This window comes from Myotis daubentonii, chromosome 1 (assembly GCF_963259705.1).
Source record: "Myotis daubentonii chromosome 1, mMyoDau2.1, whole genome shotgun sequence".
Classification (NCBI taxonomy): Eukaryota; Metazoa; Chordata; class Mammalia; order Chiroptera; family Vespertilionidae; genus Myotis; species Myotis daubentonii.
Window position 1 is genome coordinate 215,751,475 of NC_081840.1, and position 22,124 is coordinate 215,773,598.

At 47.2% G+C, this 22,124-nt stretch overlaps 2 protein-coding genes across 2 annotated transcripts; both read right to left on the reverse strand.

The window, feature by feature from the left end:
• Positions 1–5,592: 5,592 nt before the first annotated feature.
• On the reverse strand, positions 5,593–9,030 carry LOC132241346 (zinc finger protein 217-like). Its single transcript, XM_059709981.1, is given in 2 exon segments — positions 5,593–5,767; positions 5,769–9,030. Coding segments are annotated over 2 exon segments (3,210 nt in total). The 5' UTR covers positions 8,804–9,030.
• Positions 9,031–14,290: 5,260 nt separating this feature from the next.
• LOC132241407 (zinc finger protein 217-like) lies at positions 14,291–17,905 on the reverse strand. The gene is given in 2 exon segments (XM_059710110.1): positions 14,291–14,465; positions 14,467–17,905. Coding segments are annotated over 2 exon segments (3,210 nt in total). The 5' UTR covers positions 17,502–17,905.
• Between the last annotated feature and the right edge of the window lie 4,219 nt (positions 17,906–22,124).

Below are 22,124 nucleotides of genomic sequence, written 5' to 3' on the forward strand. Positions count from 1 at the left end.
GAATTTCACATTTTTAACTATTTGTGCTAGAAGTAGCTTTTACCTGCTAATGCCATGAATCATGTATAATACTCAATACAAATAATAAAGAATAACATTGTCAGAGGCCAATTGTTTTGACTGCAAGGAGGGTTGGTACATTTCTTCCCTGGGGAATAAAGAACAAAAACCAGGTCAGATGAACTTCTTGAATGTCTTATATTTTTCTCTGTTGCCCAGCTTCCTGGGTATCACTGTCTTATATTTTTCTCTTTCTTCCCAGCCACAAGAAGACAACACATAGAATACTATTTAAGGCTCATCTAAATAGATGGATGAATAGATAGATAGATACACAAGGTGTGAGAACAAATGAACATCAACCATAGGGTGAGGCCTCACTGGTGAGCTAGTGCAGGGTTTTCACCTCCTGTATTGTTGGGGTCCTGCCCCAGCACGTGCAGGGGTTCCCAAAGGTGTGGACGGAGCGGGCGAAGAAGGAATGACACAGAGACAGCATTCAGTTGATCAGCATAGCGAGGTTCTCCCCCCAGGTTCTCCAGCCAAGTTCTGTCTTTATGGTCTTGTTACATCTGTATTTATACCAGTTGATTTTAATCCCATCAATTCTATTCCAAAGGTTAGGGCATTTCTTATCTCCACTCCAAGGTTACTCTATTGTTCTATTAAGCTACAAGGAAGTATCTGAAGGAGATTATCCTAAGTAAAGATTGTGTAGTTTAAGCAGGATTGTTCGTAGTTAAAGTGATTACCCGCCTGGCACTTAGTTAAGGTGTTTTATTCCCTCCCTAACTCCAGGGAAAAATCCCCACCTGGGGAAACAACCTTTCTCAAGAGAAGTGACCTTGGTTATAACTCATAGCGCTAGGAAGGGGAGCAAACATATTAAGAACAGTATGCCATATACACCAAGTCCCTTGAAACATATGCTGTGCAGATGTTTCTTCCCTGCAGAGACTGTGTCAAGCAGCAACGATGGACCGGCTTCTGGCAAATTCCCCCTTTTTTATTTTGTAAATGATAGCGCGTGTAAATCAGCAGCCACCTCTTGGATTGGGTTGTTTAAGACTTGGAAGAAGACTGACAAGCAATGATAGCAAGCATAGCAATAAACATAGTGGATGGAGTGCACACAGAGCCTTGTAGAAGGTTGCTGGCCTATTCAGTCAAGGATTTTAGCTGTCCTCAAGTTGGTGGTTTGGTTGTCCTTGTTGATCTGCCTAGTGGGCGGCATCACTGGTGATGGGCTTCCTGAAGTGTCAGCGTGTTTAATGGCTGGATCATGGGTCCATCAGGGCCATGCTTGATGGTGGTGTGGGCGTCCGAGGAGGAGCCAGTTGTGCCCTCTGGGTCAGCTGATATGGATGATACCGATGAGGAGGAGGAGGGGGTGGAGATGAAGGGTAGTAGAGAGAAAAAGAAGAGAAAGCAAAAAACTACAAGGCATGGAAGTATTTAGAAAAAAAAGGGAGAAGAAAGGAAAGAAGGCAGCATCCTGACAGAGCCCTTTCCTTCAGCTGCCCCTTTCCCTGTGGTCCAAGGTAGAAATGGGAAACAAGTCCTGTTGCAGTGAGAGGGCAGCTGCTTCAGCCAGTCTCTCTCTTTACCTGGGTCCCGATCTGAGTTGGGTGTGGGAAGCGAAGCAGCCATGGGGGCAGGAGACCTCCCTCATAAGGGGTGAGGGTTCAGGCCTCTGCAAAGTTGGTGGGGGTGAGGGTCTGTGCCCCACCTCTGTTGACCCCTAAGTTGTCTCCTGATGGCCCCTCTGCGACTGTGCCTGTCTTAGGATGTTCCTTCCCTGAGGAATCTTACCCGTCTCTGGCTAACCAGCCATCCTCCGGGGCCAAGCAGGGTGATGTGAGGTGTGCAAATGAGGGAGGAACAGCGCCCCACTGCAAGAGGTTCAGTTGTCTCCTTGGTAGCCGATGCCCCCGTGGCCTCCACGCCCAGCACCTGCCTTGGGCTTCCCTCGCCTGCAAATGGACTGTGAGAAGACGGTCCCCCTTGACACAAGGGCAAGAGGGGCCAATACAGGTCAAGGGAGGCATGGCCTGTCAGCATGTAGTCCCGGGACAGGGCTTTCTCAGCCCAGGATGTCAGGCTCTTGACACAAGACAACTCCATGTATGGGGCATATACCAGACACCACCAGTCATGGCAGAAAAGGGAGGTGCCCTTCCTGGAACAATAAGGAAGAGAGATTCTAGAAAAGGCTGTGTTCAGGAGAGAAAGAGAAAGGGCAAAGAACCAGCAAACAATTAGTCAGATTAAAAAAATAAAAAAGAAAGAAAAAGGAAAGGAGAAGTGGGGCAAAGCTGGGACATAAGGACAGACAAAAGGAGGCACATTTGATCCTCCCAATGGACAGGCGGTTCCAGCTCAGGGCTGCACATCTGCTGCCGACAGGCACTGGTGAAGTGTGCTAACTCGGCCTCCCAGGGTGACGGTCCCCAGGAGGGAGGCAGAGGCTGCTCCTTCTGGAAAAATACAAAACACAACCTCTTCCCCACATCATTACTAGATCTGGTAAAACTCTTCCTGGTTTGTGTATTCATCTACCAGGCCGAGTCAGCAGAGGCTATTGTACAGGAGGCCCGATGCCTTTTGGCTGCTGTACAACCCTCTGCATTGTGTTTTTAAAAAATTTAACATATAACATTCTTCTCCCCCTTGTTTTTATAGAAAAGGTTTATATTGATGGAATTCTCAGTTTTTCTTTTTGTGTCAAGAGCTAACTTTGATGTGTTAAAACTAAATAAACTGCATTTACTCAATCCAAAGCAGGCATTAAAAAGAAAAACCCCAAATGCTCTCTTGTATCCATTTTAAGAGTAGGATTGGCGCTTTCCTCTATTACCTGAGTCCTGATCTATCACCCCAGGGAGAGCTTGCCAATCCTTTACTTTCCCGGGGTGGAAAGGCTGCAGTGGGGTTAAGGATCAGGCTCCTTGGGCCTACCTTCTCCCATGCCTCTACATTTACCTTTCCTTCCTCAGAAAAGCATGGACTTACTTCTTGTATAAAATGTTCTGTCTGACTGGGAGTAACCTTAACTCCTCTGCTAGCAAGTATATGTGTTAAAAGTTCAATACGGAGTCTTTTTTTTCTTTAGACTCAGTATGGCACATCTTCTCAATCTAAAGATCAATACAGAGTCTTCTTTCTTTGGACTCAGTATGGCACATCTTCTCAATCTAAAGATCAATACAGAGTCTTCTTTCTTTTGACTCAGTATGGCACATCTTCTCAATCTAAGTTCTGTACTATCCACCTTCCTACCCTACTTATCCTCTATAGGGGGGTCTTCAGCACCCTGGTGGAGTACTATCCGTCCTGAGTGTGGGGGTTCTCAATGGGGGAGGGGGGGATTACCTAGCGGAATCATGTTCGGGAGCCATCTGTTGGGGTCCTGCCCCAGCAGGTCCACAGGTTCCCAAAGGGGTGGACGGAGTTGGTGACGAAGGTATGACACAGAAACAGCGTTCAGTTGCTCAGCATAGTGAGATTCTCCCGCCAGGTTTTCCAGCCAAGTTCTGTCTTTTTATTTTATTTTTTATTTTTTTTAGAAAACACCAAATCTATATATACATCTACATATAATAATATCACTTTAAGCTGAAATATATCATAAATGAAACAAGTAACATTTACTGTTTGACAACTTAAGTATCAACAATTAAAATAAATCAAACTGGAATGAAATAAATACATGAACAAAAATCCAACAGATTGTACCTCGATTATATGTACTATTGTCCCAATACAAAACCAGTAGTATTCCAATAGTTAATAGTGATGGACAAAAATATTAACAGCATATTTTGGACTACAAAGGCTGTGAAAAAGAAAAAAAATGGTATTTTTATACTTTTAGCAATGTGGTTAGGAAGGAGAAATATGAAAACCCCCATAATTTCAGCATAACATGAACTGACTTGTTTTCACATAGATTTGGTGATTTTTTTAAATAAAGGTTTAAGTTTCAGCCCTCTACTATGATGTATCCCCTTTAAGATTTACACTTATAGTCAGAGCAAGCTTTCTGTAACACTCATCAGATTAGCAATGATCAAGTCAATCATCTTCGCAAATGTGTTAATCTTCAAAAATAGGCTATAAAAGTGCAAAACTATGGAAACAAAAATCTAGATTATGTACATATGGCTCAGCTTGTGAGCAGGAAAAGGGGTTAATAGTGTACGCTTTCCTGATACAAAGCACTTCACTGCAAGGCCAGCAGAATGATCTCAGGCCAGTCTCCCTGTCACATGGGAGTTAAGACTTCTCGTTCACATTGCATAATGAAAACAAAACAAACCAAAAAAAAAAAAAATCAAGATTCTTTTAGGACTTTAACCTTAAGACGAGAAACATTAACAGTGCAAAATTATTTTTCAAACAGTTTTCTGAGTAAAATGTTAAACCCAGGGGTTGCTAGAGAACTCAGCTACAAACTGCAAATTAAGGGGTGGGAATTTAAAACATCCAGTTGGCCAACTGGTGGCTCTATTCTCTTTAAAACCCAAATTGCATGTGTACTGAGAAAACGCTGTTGCTTTAAAATCAAAAATGGGAAGACAACCAAAGTCTAGAAGCAGGCCACTTCTTCCCCGGTTACCAGAAGGCTCGGGCCAGAAGTTCTTATTCAGAACCAACGTGTCTGAATATGCCCACTGTTGACCCCAATGCAGACACACTGACTTCCAATACAAACCTAAAAATTTCCCCCAAACTTTAATTTCCTTGAAAATTGCTTCCAATATCTGTATCATGTATAATTTAGCGTTTAATTTTGTATCTACAAATTTAAGCAAACACCTAAAAAAACTGACTTTTCCAACAAAAATGATTCATTTGAGAGGAGACTAATTTGAGTAGCTCCACATACACTTTGGTGGGTGTGCCGGCAGCTGGCTGCTCTGAGAGGAAGCGCTGCCCCCAGACACCCACTCCCCAGAGGGACCATGGAGCGCCTCCTCCTCGGTGACACCATGGCATTTGTAACAAAAGGGCACCAAATCAGAGTAGCTGACCTCGACATACGCAGCAATATGCACAGAGGGTCAATACTTCCATTAACAAATTTTAAGACAACAGACTGCAGACAATTTAACATAATGCAAATCATCAAAAAAAATTTTCTAAAACATACATCTTAAATGAAAGAGCACAAATAGCAGGAACTGCTCAGAGTGAGGAGCTACATGAGGAAAAGGAGGCGCAGGGTATTGAAACAAGCAGGTACAACTTATATATGTACAGATTTTACCTGAGGTGCAATCATTATATACTTTCTCCCCACCCACCCCCCAACCCAAATGATTCTTTTCAGCAGCGCTCAAGTATGCAAAAATTCTGCTTATTTTTTCAATTCTAAAGAAAAAAAATATTATTCAGGGACAAAACAGAGATTTCTCGTCTCCATTTGTACACAACTCAACTGTTCCAGCTATAGTTTTTATTGCTATTTGGTACAAAAGTTAACAGAACCACTTTGCAGCACGTGGTGCTCCTTGCGCGTGTGTACAGACCTCACAGAATATTTCAGTCGCTTTCACCACTCTCTTTCTTGAAGGATGAACTGACTCAACTTTATGGAGCACACATCCATCCATCAAGACCTTTCTTTCCCAAAATAGGAAATGAAGTTTTCTTGTCCTTTGGCCGCGAATGTGCATTCCCAATAAAATTCTCATAGTTTCTCTTTGGAAGCATGCTGCTAGATCAATGTTGCTAAGACACAGGCCTTTTTCCTTCCAGCGAAGCGCGGGGCGCAGGTGTAGAGCGGCCCGGGCCCGCCTTAGGGCTAGTGTAAGGTCAGCACATCCTCGGAGTCCATCTCGCCTGATGCCAGGAACCCCGGCTTGGAGGGCAGCACCTCCAACGGAGGGAACGCGTACTTCTGGGGCAGCAGCCCTGTGGTTCCGGGGTCCACCAGGTACTTGGGCAGGTCAAGGACCCTTTGGTCGTGGGGCCCCGGCTGCTCTGCACCCAGGACGAAGGGCCCGGCTTTCGGCCTCTTGGGAAGCGGCTCTCCGAGCTCCAGGCCGGCAACACCTGCGCTGCGGCCACAGAAGTAGTCTCTTCCCGGGGGCGCCCACAGGCCATCGTGCTTGGCTGCGAAATCGGCCGAGCCATGGATGGTGCTGCTGCTCGAGGGCTGGGACACGGAAACCACCGGGGCTTTGAACTTCGTCTCTGGCCTTTGGGTCTTCTCTGGGACAGGAGAAACTCCGCTTTTAGGAAACATCTCCGAGGGCTGCTGCCTGGAGGCTGGAGCCCCCTGCGCCCCGTTGCTGGGCTGTGGCCTGTGCAACTCCAGGTTACTGGGGGCTAAAGTGCTAGAGTCAGTCCCTGAGGCCAGAGGAGTCTTGCCTGGGCCTGCGGGGCCCGGCTTCCCCTTCTCGGATGGCAGGGTCTTGGACTGGGCTGGGAAGGTGGCCTTGGGCTTGGGGAAACTGGACAAGGAAGGCAGGTCTTCTCCCACTAGAGGTGGTGGACAGCTAGTGGGTCTGTTTCTAAGCCAAGACTTGTTTCTACAGTTTTTGTGACCGTCGGGATTGTATTTATGCTCCAGTCTCTGATGCATCATTAACACTTCTGGATAAAAGGTCTTGAAAGTACAAAATGGGCAGGTGATACTTGGGATTAAACTCTTGCTCAAAGAAATTGCCTGGCAACTGTGAAGCGCCCCGAGGGCTAAATTTAAAGGTTTCTCTTGACAGTCCATGGTGGGCTTCACTCTGCTGTCTGCTGCCACCTCTGCCTTCTCTTTGAGGCCAGCCTCGTCCTTGTGGGTGGCAGTGGCATCTGGGTGAGGATGAGGCGGAGCAGCCACTTCTGCTCTGCGAGGGAGGTTGATGGCCTGAGCTTCGGGCGCTGGTCTGTTCTTTAACACGTCCAAATAAGCAGGGGCAGAGTGTCTGCCTAGCTGATCAGCACTACCTTCAGTTGCATTTTTATTGAAATCCTGTATATCTTTGTGTACTGGCGAGAGGACAGTGCTGCCCAGAATATTCTGAAAGGCAGGGGCCATCCCCTTAGGTTGCTTGGCAGGTGGGCTGCCTTTCACATCTGTGGCACCATCGAAAAATCTTTTCAAATTTCTGGTTTGCGCACTGTCGGCAATGAGTAGTACATCTTCCGCTTCCTGGTTTTTCCCTTCGCTCTTGACCTCAGCGGCCACATCGACCTGCTTATCTTTGTGGTGTCTCTCCAAGTGATACTGTAGAGAGGTCTTCTGAGCTGCAGCATAGTCACAAAATTCACATGTGTATGGTTTTTCATCCGTATGCACTCTGAGATGAATGTTGAGGTCATAGTTTGAGCGGAAAAACTTTCCACAGTAACTACATTCTCTTGAGGATGTCAGATGCTTTATTTTGCCTCCATCATCATTTTGATCCAGATGGAGGCCTTCGGGAAGTCCGTCCGCGAATCCATCTTCAGAGCCTCCTTCTCGCTCTGTGGCTCCGTTTTCATCCAGGGTGCCGGCTAGGTCTGGAGAGCACGTCCTGAGCTGCTGGCCATCCACAGACATGGTGGGCGACTCAGCATCTGTCCTCTGGTCCTTCTTGTGGACTCTCGAGTGCAGGACCAGCTGGCGGTAGGTTCTGAACACCTTGCCACACTCAGAGCAATGCGTGGACTTCTTACTCTTACTGGACAACTTGGGGTCCGCGTCCCCAGGAGGCACTTCACCGTTGGCATGTCTAGGCTTCTCCTTATCTTGTGCTAGGCCTGTACAACCGGTCTTACTGGATCTGGACTTTGCAGAACCTTTGGGATGGCTTTTACTCCCGTTCCAGACTTCTCCAAGCTTTTCTTTGTCCGAATCATCATTGTCGGTGCTCCCTTCCTGCCTGGGCTGCTCCTTCGCCTCCCGGCAGATGGCGATTTCGCCCTTGGTGGCCAGCTGCCAGGCCTGGCAGGTGGTGAATGGGTCGAGCTGAGGTATCCATCCGGTGGGCTGCTTCCCGGTTTCAGGCTGAGCTTTGGGTCTGAGGTTTAAGAACTGCAGGAACTCGTCTCTTGGGGCTGACATCCCCGTCTGCTGAGAGTCTGCCTGGGGACTGCTGTCACCAGAAGCCTTGTCTTTGGTGTGTATCTTCCTGTGCTCAATGAGACTTTCTATATTTGGAAATAGGAAGCCACAAACCATGCACATCTTGAAAGGATAGGAGATGCTCTCCGCAGCCTGCTCCTGGACAACCTCGTTGATGGTGACCGGGCTTTCCAAGCCCTGCTGCAGCTTGCTCTTGTCCCCCGACTTGTCGCTGTGTGTTCGCATGTGGCTCTTCAGAAACCAGGGCACCTTGAACCTCCGTCCACACACGTGACACCCATAGGTGAAAGAGTCCTTGTGTTTCTTCATGTGGATCGCCAGGTCAAACGCAACTCTGAACGTCTGCCCACACACCTCACAGCTCAGGTCTTCATTCTCTTTGCCACTCTTGTCCTTGCGGGGTTCTGTTTGCACCTGGCCTTTATCTAGAGGGCTGAGATACTCTGCTTCCACGCACAGAACTGAGGGCTCACAGAGGATGGGCCGGTGCTGCAGCAGCACGTGCTTACTGAGGTCTTCAGAGTGGGTGAAGGTCTGCCTGCAGAACATGCATTCCAAGGGCGTGTAGCCTTCGATTTGGATGATGCTCTTCTCTTGCGTGGCTCTGAAAGGAACAGTGGTGGTCCCTTTTACTGACATGGCATCATCTAGCTCCATCTGGCTGCCAAGAGAATTGCCAGTAACTTCTGGTCCATCCATATACACTAAGTGGGATTGAGTTGGCATGTATCCTGTCATTTCAGGACTCTGTATAAAATAAGAATCTGGCTGAGGGATTTCTGGACTTGGAATAAGGCCACTTGTAATACTTGTCACTCACACCCCCAGCAGTCCTGGACTTCAAAACTAGAGCAAATAGTTGTTATAAAAGTTCAAAAGAAAATGTATATTCCTCTAACTTCTTATCTTCAGAAGTCTTAGGAAGCTCAATGACAGAGTGTCACTGGTTCTTTCCGCAATGCTTTGATTCAGCACAAAGCACTACTTCTCTTTGTCTCCACTGTGAGGGAATGAGTCGGTTGAGCAAGTCAATTCCAGCAAATCTGCAGACAAGATTTCCAAAACTTTCGGAAGTGGAGGCAGTGTCTGGAACCTGGAGACTCTTGCTCTCTGAGCCTGCCAGTCCACCTGGCTCGGAACAATCCTGGAAGAGAAGTGATTGCTTCTCAAACCAAAAAGGCCAAGTTCTGTCTTCTTACATCTGTATTTATACCAGTTGATTTTAATCCTATAAATTCTATTCCAAAGGTTAGGGCGTTTCTTATCTCCATTCCAAGGTTACTCTATTATTCTATTAAGCTACAAGGAAGTAACTGAAGGAGATTATCCTAAGTAAAGATTATGTAGCTTAAGTGTGATTGCTCATGGTTAAAGTGATTAATTACCCACCTGGCACTTAGTTAAGGTGTTTTATTCCCTCCCTACCTTCAGGGAAAAATCCCTACCTGGGGAAACAACCTTTCTTGGAGAGGTGACCTTGGTCAAAACTCATAGCTCTAAGAAGAGGAGCATATTAAGAACAGTATGCCATATATGCCAGGTCCCTTGAAACATATGCTGTGCAGATGTTCCTTCCCTGCAGAGACTGTGTCAAGCAGCAAGGATGGACCGGCTTCTGGCAAATCCCCCTTTTTTATTTTTTAAATGATAACGTGTGTAAATCAGCGGCCACCTCCCAGATTGGGTTGTTTAAGACTTGGAAGAAGACTGACAAGCAATGATAGCAAGCATAGCAATAAACATAGTGGATGGAGTGCACACAGAGCCTTGTAGAAGGTTGCTGGCCTCTTCAGTCAAGGATTTTAGATGTCCAAAAGTCGGTAGTTTGGTTGTCTTTGTTGATCTGGCTAGTGGGTGGTGTCACTGGTGATGAGCTTCCCGAAATGTCAGCGTGTTGAATGGCTGGATCATGGCTCCATCAGGGCTGTGCTTGAGGGTGGTGTGGAATCTGGGGAGGAACCAGCTGTGCCCTCTGCGTTGGCTGATATGGATGATACTGGGGAGGAGGATGAGGCGGAGATGGAGGGTAGTAGAGATAACAAGAAGAGAAAGCAAAAGAACTATAAGGCAGGGAAGTGTTTAGAAAAAAGAGGGAGTAGAAAGGGAAGAAGGCAGCATCCTGACAGAGCCCTTTCCTTCAGCTGCCCCTTTCCCTGTGGTCCAAGGTAGAAATGGGAAACAAGTCCTGTTGCAGTGAGAGGGCAGCTGCTTCAGCCAGTCTCTCTCTTTACCTGGGTCCCGATCTGAGCTGGGTGTGGGAAGCGAAGCAGCCATGGGGGTAGGAGACCTCCCTAATAAGGGGTGAGGGTTCAGGCCTCTGCAAAGTTGGTGGGGGTGAGGGTCTGTGCCCCACCTCTGTTGACCCCCAAGTTGTCTCCTGATGGCCCCTCTGCGACTGTGCCTGTCTTAGGTTGTTCCTTCCCTGAGGAATCTTACCCGTCTCTGGCTAACCAGCCATCCTCCGGGGCCAAGCAGGGTGATGTGAGGTGTGCAAATGAGGGAGGAACAGCGCCCCACTGCAAGAGGTTCAGTTCTGTCTCCTTGGTAGCCGATGCCCCCGTGGCCTCCAGGCCCAGCACCTGCCTTGGGCTTCCCTCGCCTGCAAATGGACTGTGAGAAGAGGGTCCGTCTTGACACAAGGGCAAGAGGGGCCAATACAGGACAAGTGAGGAACGGCTTCTCAGCATGTAGTCCCAGGACAGGGCTTTCTCAGCCCAGGATGTAAGGCTCTTGGCACAAGACCACTCCACGTATGGGTCATATGCCAGACACCCCCATTCATGGCAGAAAACGGAGGTGCCCTTCCTGGAACAATAAGGCAGAGAGATTCTAGAAAAGGCTGTGTTCAGGAGAGAAAGAGAAATGGCCAAAGAACCAGCAAACAAGTAGTCAGATTAAAAAAGAAAAGGGAAAGGAGAAGTGGGGCAAAGCTGGGACATATGGACAGACAAAAAGGAGGCACATGTGATCCTCCCAATGGACAGTCCGTTCCAGCTCAGGGCTGCACATCTGCTGCCGACGGGCACTGGTCAAGTGTGCTAACTCGGCCTCCCAGGGTGACCGTCCCCAGGAGGGAGGCAGAGTCCGCTCCTTCTGGAAAGATACAAAACACAACCTCTTCCCCACATCATTACTAGATCTGGTAAAACTCTTCCTGGTTTGTGTATTCTTCTACCAGGCTGAGTCAGCAGAGGCTATTGTACAGGAGGCCCGATGCCTTTTGGCTGCTGTACAACCCTCTGCATTGTATTTTTTAAAAATTTAACATATAACATTCTTCTCCCCCTTGTTTTTATAGAAAAGGTTTATATTGATGGAATTCTCAGTTTTTCTTTTTGTGTCAAGAGCTAACTTTGATGTGTTAAAACTAAATAAACTGCATTTACTCAATCCAAAGCAGGCATTAAAAAGAAAAACCCCAAATGCTCTCTTGTATCCATTTTAAGAGTAGGATTGGCGCTTTCCTCTATTACCTGAGTCCTGTTCTATCACCCCAGGGACAGCTTGCCAATCCTGCATTTTCCCGGGGTGGAAAGGCTGCAGTGGGGTTAAGGATAAGGCTCCTTGGGCCTACCTTCTCCCATGACTTTACATTTAAGTTTCCTTCCTCAGAAAATCATGGACATACTTCTTGTATAAAACGTTCTGTCTGACTGGGAGTAACCTTAACTCCTCTGCTAGCAAGCATATGTGTTAAAAGTTCAATACGGAGTCTTTTTTTTCTTTAGACCCTATATGGCACATCTTCTCAATCAAAAGTTCAATACAGAGTCTTCTTTTTCTTTGGACTCAGTATGGCACATCTTCTCAATCAAAAGTTCAATACACAGTCTTCTTTTTCTTTAGACTCAGTATGGCACATCTTCTCAATCTAAGTTCTGTACTATCCACCTTCTTACCCTACTTATCCTCTATAGGGGGGTATTCAGCACCCTGGTGGAGTACTGTCCGTCTCAAGTGTGGGGGTTCTCAATGGGGGGGGATTACCTAGCGGAATCCTGTTCTGGAGCCATCTGTTGGGGTCCTGCCCCAGCAGGTCCACGGGTTCCCAAAGGTGTGGACAGACTTGGCAAAGAAAGAATGACATGGAAACTGCGTTCAGTTGCTCAGCATAGCGAGATTCTCCTGCCAGGTTCTCAAGCCAAGTTCCGTATTTTTATTTTATTTTTTATTTTTTTGCAAAACACCAAATCTATATATACATCCACATATAATAACATCATTTTAAGCTGAAATATATCATAAATAAAAAAGTAACATCTACTGTTTGACAACTTAAGTATCAACAATTAAAATAAATCAAACTGGAATGAAATAAATACATGAACAAAAATCCAACAGATTGTACCTCTATTATATGTACTGTTGTCCCAAAGAAAAAAACATACAAAACCAGTAGTATTCCAATAGTTAATACTGATGGACAAAAATATTAACAGCATATTTTGGACTACAAAGGCTGTGAAAAAGAAAAAAAAAACTGGTATTTTTATACTTTTAGAAATGTGGTTAGGAAGGAGAAATATGAAAACCCAGAAATTTCAGCATAACATGAACTGACTTGTTTTCACATAGGTTTGGTGATTTTTTTAAATAAAGATTTAAGTTTCAGCCCTCTACTATGATGTATCCCCGTTAAGATTTACAGTTATAGTCAGAGCGAGCTTTCTGTAACACTCATCAGATTAGCAATGATCAAGTCAATCATCTTCTCAAATGTGTTCATCTTCAAAAATAGGCTATAATAGTGCAAAACTATGGAAACAAAAATCTAGATTATGTACATATGGCTCAGCTTGTGAGCAGGAAAAGGGGTTAATAGTGTACGCTTTCCTGACATGAAGCACTTCGCTAGGAGGCCAGCAGACTGATCTCAGGCCGGTCTCCCTGTCACACGGGAGTTAAGACTTCCCGTTCACGTTGCATAATGAAAACAAAACAAACCCCCCCACCAAAAAAAAAAAAATCAAGATTATTTTAGGACTTTAACCTTAAGACAAGAAACATTAACAGTGCAAAATTATTTTTCAAACAGTTTTCTGAGTAAAATGTTAAACCCAGGGGTTGCTGGAGAACTCAGCTACAAACTACAAATTAAGGGGCGGGAATTTAAAACATCCAGTTGGCCAACTGGTGGCTCTATTCTCTTTAAAACCCAAATTGCATGTGTACTGAGAAAATGCTGTTGCTTTGAAATCAAAAATGGGAAGACAACCAAAGTCTAGAAGCAGGCCACTTCTTCCCCGGTTACCAGAAGGCTCGGGCCAGAAGTTCTTATTCAGAACCAACGTGTCTGAATATGCCCACTGTTGACCCCAATGCAGATGCACTGACTTCCAATACAAACCTAAAAATTTCCCCCAAACTTTAATTTCCTTGAAAATTGCGTCCAATATCTGTACCATGTATAATTTAGCGTTTAATTTTGTATCTACAAATTTAAGCAAACACCTAAAAAAACTGACTTTTCCAACAAAAATGATTCATTTGAGAGGAGACTAGTTTGAGTAGCTCCACATACACTTTGGTGGGTGTGCGGACAGCTGGCTGCTCAGAGAGGAAGCACTGCCCTCAGACACCCACTCCCCAGAGGGGACCATGGAGCGCCTCCTTCTGGGCGACACCCTTACATTTGTAACAAAAGGGCACCAAATCGGAGTAGCTGACCTTGACATACGCAGCAATAGTCACAGAGAATCAATACTTCCATTAACAAATTTTAAGACAACAAACTGCGGACAATTTAACATAATGCAAAGCATCAAAAAAATTTTCTAAAACGTACATCTTAAAGGAAAGCGCACAAATAGCAGGAACTGCTCAGAGTGAGGAGCTACATGAGGAAAAGGAGGCGCAGGGAATTGAAACAAGCAGGTACAACTTATATATGTACAGATTTTACCTGAGGTGCAAGCATTATATACTTTCTCCCCACCCACCATCAGCCCAAATGATTCTTTTCAGCAGCGCTCAAGTATGCGAAAACTCTGTTTATTTGGTCAATTCTAAACAAAAAAAAATATTATTCAGGGACAAAATAGAGATTTCCCGTCTACATTTGTACACAACTCAACTGTTCCAGCTATAGTTTTTATTGCTATTTGGTACAAAAGTTAACAGAACCACTTTGCAGCACGTGGTGCTCCTTGCGCGTGTGTACAGACCTCACAGAATATTTCAGTCGCTTTCACCACTCTCTTTCTTGAAGGATGAACTGACTCAACTTTATGGAGCACACATCCATCCATCAAGACCTTTCTTTCCCAAAATAGGAAATGAAGTTTTCTTGTCCTTTGGCCGCGAATGTGCATTCCCAATAAAATTCTCATAGTTTCTCTTTGGAAGCATGCTGCTAGATCAATGTTGCTAAGACACAGGCCTTTTTCCTTCCAGCGAAGCGCGGGGCGCAGGTGTAGAGCGGCCCGGGCCCGCCTTAGGGCTAGTGTAAGGTCAGCACATCCTCGGAGTCCATCTCGCCTGATGCCAGGAACCCCGGCTTGGAGGGCAGCACCTCCAACGGAGGGAACGCGTACTTCTGGGGCAGCAGCCCTGTGGTTCCGGGGTCCACCAGGTACTTGGGCAGGTCAAGGACCCTTTGGTCGTGGGGCCCCGGCTGCTCTGCACCCAGGACGAAGGGCCCGGCTTTCGGCCTCTTGGGAAGCGGCTCTCCGAGCTCCAGGCCGGCAACACCTGCGCTGCGGCCACAGAAGTAGTCTCTTCCCGGGGGCGCCCACAGGCCATCGTGCTTGGCTGTGAAATCGGCCGAGCCATGGATGGTGCTGCTGCTCGAGGGCTGGGACCCGGAAACCACCGGGGCTTTGAACTTCATCTCTGGCCTTTGGGTCTTCTCTGGGACAGGAGAAACTCCGCTTTCAGAAAACATCTCCGAGGGCTGCTGCCTGGAGGCTGGAGCCCCCTGCGCCCCGATGCTGGGCTGTGGCCTGTGCAACTCCAGGTTACTGGGGGCTAAAGTGCTAGAGTCAGTCCCTGAGGCCAGAGGGGTCTTGCCTGGGCCTGAGGGGCCCGGCTTCCCCTTCTCGGATGGCAGGGTCTTGGACTGGGCTGGGAAGGTGGCCTTGGGCTTGGGGAAACTGGACAAGGAAGGCAGGTCTTCTCCCACTAGAGGTGGTGGACAGCTAGTGGGTCTGTTTCTAAGCCAAGACTTGTTTCTACAGTTTTTGTGACTGTCGGGATTGTATTTATGCTCCAGTCTCTGATGCATCATTAACACTTCTGGATAAAAGGTCTTGAAAGTACAAAATGGGCAGGTGATACTTGGGATTAAACTCTTGCTCAAAGAAATTGCCTGGCAACTGTGAAGCGCCCCGAGGGCTAAATTTAAAGGTTTCTCTTGACAGTCCATGCTGGGCTCCACTCTACTGTCTGCTGCCACCTCTGCCTTCTCTTTGAGGCCAGCCTCGTCCTTGTGGGCGGCAGTGGCATCTGGGTGAGGATGAGGGGGAGCAGCCACTTCTGCTCTGCGAGGGAGGTTGATGGCCTGAGCTTCGGGCGCTGGTCTGTTCTTTAACATGTCCAAATAAGCAGGGACAGAGTGTCTGCCTAGCTGATCAGCACTAACTCCAGTTGCATTTTTCTTGAAATCCTGAGTATCTTTGTGCACTGGCGAGAGGACAGTGCTGCCCAGAACATTCTGAAAGGCAGGGGCCATCCCCTTAGGTTGCTTGGCAGGTGGGCTGCCTTTCACATCTGTGGCACCATCGAAAAATCTTTTCAAATTTCTGGTTTGCGCACTGTTGGCGATGAGTATTACATCTTCTGCTTCCTGGTTTTTCCCTTCGCTCTTGACCTCAGCGGCCACATCGACCTGCTTATCTTTGTGGTGTCTCTCCAAGTGATACTGTAGAGAGGTCTTCTGGGCTGCAGCATAGTCACAAAATTCACATTTGTATGGTTTTTCATCCGTATGCACTCTGAGATGAATGTTGAGGTCATAGTTTGAGCGGAAAAGCTTTCCACAGTAACTACATTCTCTTGAGGATGTCAGATGCTTTATTTTGCCTCCATCATCATTTTGATCCAGATGGAGGCCTTTGGGAGGTTCGTCCGCGGATCCATCTTCAGAGCCTCCTTCTCGCTCTGTGGCTCCGTTTTCATCCAGGGTGCCGGCTAGGTTTGGAGAGCACGTCCTGAGCTGCTGGCCGTCCACAGACATGGTGGGCGACTCAGCATCTGTCCTCTGGTCCTTCTTGTGGACTCTCGAGTGCAGGACCAGCTGGCGGTAGGTTCTGAACACCTTGCCACACTCAGAGCAATGCGTGGACTTCTTACTCTTACTGGACAACTTGGGGTCCGCGTCCCCAGGAGGCACTTCACCGTTGGCATGTCTAGGCTTCTCCTTATCCTGTGCTAGGCCTGTACAACCGGTCTTACTGGAGCTGGACTTTGCAGAACCTTCGGGATGGCTTTTACTCTCGTTCCAGACTTCTCCAAGCTTTTCTTTGTCCGAATCATCATTGTCGGTGCTCCCTTCCTGCCTGGGCTGCTCCTTCGCCTCCCGGCAGATGGCGATTTTGCCCTTGGTGGCCAGCTGCCAGGCCTGGCAGGTGGTGAATGGGTCGAGCTGAGGTATCCATCCGGTGGGCTGCTTCCCGGTTTCAGGCTGAGCTTTGGGTCTGAGGTTTAAGAACTGCAGGAACTCGTCTCTTGGGGCTGACATCCCCGTCTGCTGAGAGTCTGCCTGGGGACTGCTGTCACCAGAAGCCTTGTCTTTGGTGTGTATCTTCCTGTGCTCAATGAGACTTTCTATATTTGGAAATAGGAAGCCACAAACCATGCACATCTTGAAAGGAGAGGAGATGCTCTCCGCAGCCTGCTCCTGGACAACCTCGTTGATGGTGACCGGGCTTTCCAAGCCCTGCTGCAGCTTGCTCTTGTCCCCCGACTTGTCGCTGTGTGTTCGCATGTGGCTCTTCAGAAACCAGGGCACCTTGAACCTCCGTCCACACACGTGACACCCATAGGTGAAAGAGTCCTTGTGTTTCTTCATGTGGATCGCCAGGTCAAACGCAACTCTGAACGTCTGCCCACACACTTCACAGCTCAGGTCTTCATTCTCTTTGCCACTCTTGTCCTTGGGGGGTTCTGTTTGCACCTGGCCTTTATCTAGAGGGCTGAGATACTCTGCTTCCACGCACAGAACTGAGGGCTCACAGAGGATGGGCCGGTGCTGCAGCAGCACGTGCTTACTGAGGTCTTCAGAGTGGGTGAAGGTCTGCCTGCAGAACATGCATTCCAAGGGCGTGTAGCCTTCGATTTGGATGATGCTCTTCTCTTGCGTGGCTCTGAAAGGAACAGTGGTGGTCCCTTTTACTGACATGGCATCATCTAGCTCCATCTGGCTGCCAAGAGAATTGCCAGTAACTTCCGGTCCATCCATATACACTAAGAGGGACTGAGTTGGCATGTTTCCTGTCATTTCAGGACTCTGTATAAAATAAGAATCTGGCTGAGGGATTTCTGGACTTGGAATAAGGCCACTTGTAATACTTGTCACTCACACCCCCAGCAGTCCTGGACTTCACAACTAGAGCAAATAGTTGTTATAAAAGTTCAAAAGAAAATGTATATTCCTCTAACTTCTTATCTTCAGAAGTCTTAGGAACCTCAAAGACAGAGTATCACTGGTTCTTTCCACGATGCTTTGATTCAGCACAAAGCATTACTTCTCTTTGTCTCCACTGAGAGGGTATGAGTCGGTTGAGCAAGTCAATTCCAGCAATCTGGAGACAAGATTTCCAAAACTTTCGGAAGTGGAGGCAGTGTCTGGAACCTGGAGACTCTTGCTCTCTGAGCCTGCCAGTCCACCTGGCTCGGAACAATCCTGGAAGAGAAGTGATTGCTTCTCAAACCAAAAAGGCCAAGTTCTGTCTTCTTACATCTGTATTTATACCAGTTGATTTTAATCCTATAAATTCTATTCCAAAGGTTAGGGCGTTTCTTATCTCCATTCCAAGGTTACTCTATTATTCTATTAAGCTACAAGGAAGTAACTGAAGGAGATTATCCTAAGTAAATATTATGTAGCTTAAGTGTGATTGCTCATGGTTAAAGTGATTAATTACCCACCTGGCACTTAGTTAAGGTGTTTTATTCCCTCCCTACCTTCAGGGAAAAATCCCTACCTGGGGAAACAACCTTTCTTGGAGAGGTGACCTTGGTCAAAACTCATAGCTCTAAGAAGAGGAGCATATTAAGAACAGTATGCCATATATGCCAGGTCCCTTGAAACATATGCTGTGCAGATGTTCCTTCCCTGCAGAGACTGTGTCAAGCAGCAAGGATGGACCGGCTTCTGGCAAATCCCCCTTTTTTATTTTTTAAATGATAACGTGTGTAAATCAGCGGCCACCTCCCAGATTGGGTTGTTTAAGACTTGGAAGAAGACTGACAAGCAATGATAGCAAGCATAGCAATAAACATAGTGGATGGAGTGCACACAGAGCCTTGTAGAAGGTTGCTGGCCTCTTCAGTCAAGGATTTTAGATGTCCACAAGTCGGTAGTTTGGTTGTCTTTGTTGATCTGGCTAGTGGGTGGTGTCACTGGTGATGAGCTTCCCGAAATGTCAGCGTGTTGAATGGCTGGATCATGGCTCCATCAGGGCCATGCTTGATGGTGGTGTGGGCGTCCGAGGAGGAGCCAGCTGTGCCCTCTGTGTTGGCTGATATGGATGATACCGAGGAGGAGGAGGAGGGGGTGGAGTTGAAGGGTAGTAGAGAGAAAAAGAAGAGAAAGCAAAAAACTACAAGGCATGGAAGTGTTTAGAAAAAAAAGGGAGAAGAAAGGGAAGAAGGCAGCATCCTGACAGAGCCCTTTCCTTCAGCTGCCCCTTTCCCTGTGGTCCAAGGTAGAAATGGGAAACAAGTCCTGTTGCAGTGAGAGGGCAGCTGCTTCAGCCAGTCTCTCTCTTTACCTGGGTCCCGATCTGAGCTGGGCGTGGGAAGCGAAGCAGCCATGGGGGCAGGAGACCTCCCTCATAAGGGGTGAGGGTTCAGGACTCTGCAAAGTTGGTGGGGGTGAGGGTCTGTGCCCCACCTCTGTTGACCCCTAAGTTGTTTCCTGATGGCCCCTCTGCGACTGTGCCTGTCTTAGGATGTTCCTTCCCTGAGGAATCTTACCCGTCTCTGGCTAACCAGCCATCCTCCGGGGCCAAGCAGGGTGATGTGAGGTGTGTAAATGAGAGAGGAACAGCGCCCCACTGCAAGAGATTCAGTTCTGTCTCCTTGGTAGCCGATGCCCCCGTGGCCTCCACGCCCAGCACCTGCCTTGGGCTTCCCTCGCCTGCAAATGGACTGTGAGAAGAGAGTCTGTCTTGACACAAGGGCAAGAGGGGCCAATACAGGTCAAGGGAGGAACGGCTTCTCAGCATGTAGTCCCAGGACAGGGCTTTCTCAGCCCAGGATGTAAGGCTCTTGGCACAAGACCACTCCACGTATGGGTCATATGCCAGACACCCCCATTCATGGCAGAAAACGGAGGTGCCCTTCCTGGAACAATAAGGCAGAGAGATTCTAGAAAAGGCTGTGTTCAGGAGAGAAAGAGAAATGCCAAAGAACCAGCAAACAATTAGTCAGATTAAAAAAGAAAAAGGAAAGGAGAAGTGGGGCAAAGCTGGGACATAAGGACAGACAAAAGGAGGCACATTTGATCCTCCCAATGGACAGGTCGTTCCAGCTCAGGGCTACACATCTGCTGCCGACGGGCACTGGTCCAGTGTGCTGACTCGGCCTCCCAGGGTGACGGTCCCCAGGAGGGAGGCAGAGGCCGCTCCTTCTGGAAAGATACAAAACACAACCTATACCCCACATCATTACTAGATCTGGTGAAACTCTTCCTGGTTTGTGTATTCATCTACCAGGCCAAGTCAGCAGAGGCTATTGTACAGGAGGCCCGATGCCTTTTGGCTGCTGTACAACCCTCTGCATTGTATTTTTTAAAAATTTAGCATATAACATTCTTCTCCCCCTTGTTTTTATAGAAAAGGTTTATATTGATGGAATTCTCAGTTTTTCTTTTTGTGTCAAGAGCTAACTTTGATGTGTTAAAACTAAATAAACTGCATTTACTCAATCCAAAGCAGGCATTAAAAAGAAAAACCCCAAATGCTCTCTTGTATCCATTTTAAGAGTAGGATTGGCGCTTTCCTCTATTACCTGAGTCCTGATCTATCACCCCAGGGAGAGCTTGCCAATCCTTTACTTTCCCGGGGTGGAAAGGCTGCAGTGGGGTTAAGGATAAGGCTCCTTGGGCCTACCTTCTCCCATGCCTTTACATTTACCTTTCCTTCCTCAGAAAAGCATGGACATACTTCTTGTATAAAACGTTCTGTCTGACTGGGAGTAACCTTAACTCCTCTGCTAGCAAGCATATGTGTTAAAAGTTCAATACGGAGTCTTTTTTTTCTTTAGACCCTATATGGCACATCTTCTCAATCTAAGTTCTGTACTATCCACCTTCTTACCCTACTTATCCTCTATAGGGGGGTATTCAGCACCCTGGTGGAGTACTGTCCGTCTCAAGTGTGGGGGTTCTCAATGGGGGGGGATTACCTAGCGGAATCCTGTTCGGGAGCCATCTGTTGGGGTCCTGCCAATACAGGTCAAGGGAGGCATGGCCTGTCAGCATGTAGTCCCAGGACAGGGCTTTCTCAGCCCAGGATATCAGGCTCTTGGCACAAGACAACTCCATGTATGGGGCATATACGAGACACCAACAGTCATGGCAGAAAAGGGAGGTGCCCTTCCTGGAACAATAAGGCAGAGAGATTCTAGAAAAGGCTGTGTTCAGGAGAGAAAGAGAAAGGCCAAAGAACCAGCAAACAATTAGTCAGATTAAAAAAATAAAAAAGAAAGAAAAAGGAAAGGAGAAGTGGGGCAAAGCTGGGACATAAGGACAGACAAAAGGAGGCACATTTGATCCTCCCAATGGACAGGCGGTTCCAGCTCGGGACTGCACATCTGCTGCCGACGGGCACTGGTCAGGTGTGCTGACTCGGCCTCCCAGGGTGACGGTCCCCAGGAGGGAGGCAGAGGCCGCTCCTTCTGGAAAAATACAAAACACAACCCCTTCCCCACATCATTACTAGATCTGGTGAAACTCTTCCTGGTTTGTGTATTCATCTACCAGGCTGAGTCAGCAGAGGCTATTGTACAGGAGGCCCGATGCCTTTTGGCTGCTGTACAACCCTCTGCATTGTATTTTTTAAAAATTTAACATATAACATTCTTCTCCCCCTTGTTTTTATAGAAAAGGTTTATATTGATGGAATTGTCAGTTTTTCTTTTTGTGTCAAGAGCTAACTTTGATGTGTTAAAACTAAATAAACTGCATTTACTCAATCCAAAGAAGGCATTAAAAAGAAAAAACCCAAATGCTCTCTTGTATCCATTTTAAGAGTAGGATTGGCACTTTCCTCTATTACCTGAGTCCTGATCTATCACCCCAGGGAGAGCTTGCCAATCCTTTACTTTCCCGGGGTGGAAAGGCTGCAGTGGGGTTAAGGATAAGGCTCCTTGGGCCTACCTTCTCCCATGCCTTTACATTTATCTTTCCTTCCTCAGAAAAGCATGGACATACTTCTTGTATAAAACGTTCTGTCTGACTGGGAGTAACCTTAACTCCTCTGCTAGCAAGCATATGTGTTAAAAGTTCAATATGGAGTCTTTTTTTTCTTTAGACTCAGTATGGCACATCTTCTCAATCTAAAGATCAATACAGAGTCTTCTTTCTTTAGACTCAGTATGGCACATCTTCTCAATCTAAGTTCTGTACTATCCACCTTCTTACCCTACTTATCCTCTATAGGGGGGTCTTCAGCACCCTGGTGGAGTACTATCCGTCCCGAGTGTGGGAGTTCTCAATGGGGGGTGGGATTACCCAGCGGAATCCTGTTCGGGAGCCATCTGATGGGGTCCTGCCCCAGCAGGTCCACAGGTTCCCAAAGGTGTGGACGGAGTTGGTGAAGAAGGAATGACACAGAAACAGCGTTCAGTTGCTCAGCATAGCGAGATTCTCCCGCCAGGTTTTCCAGCCAAGTTCTGT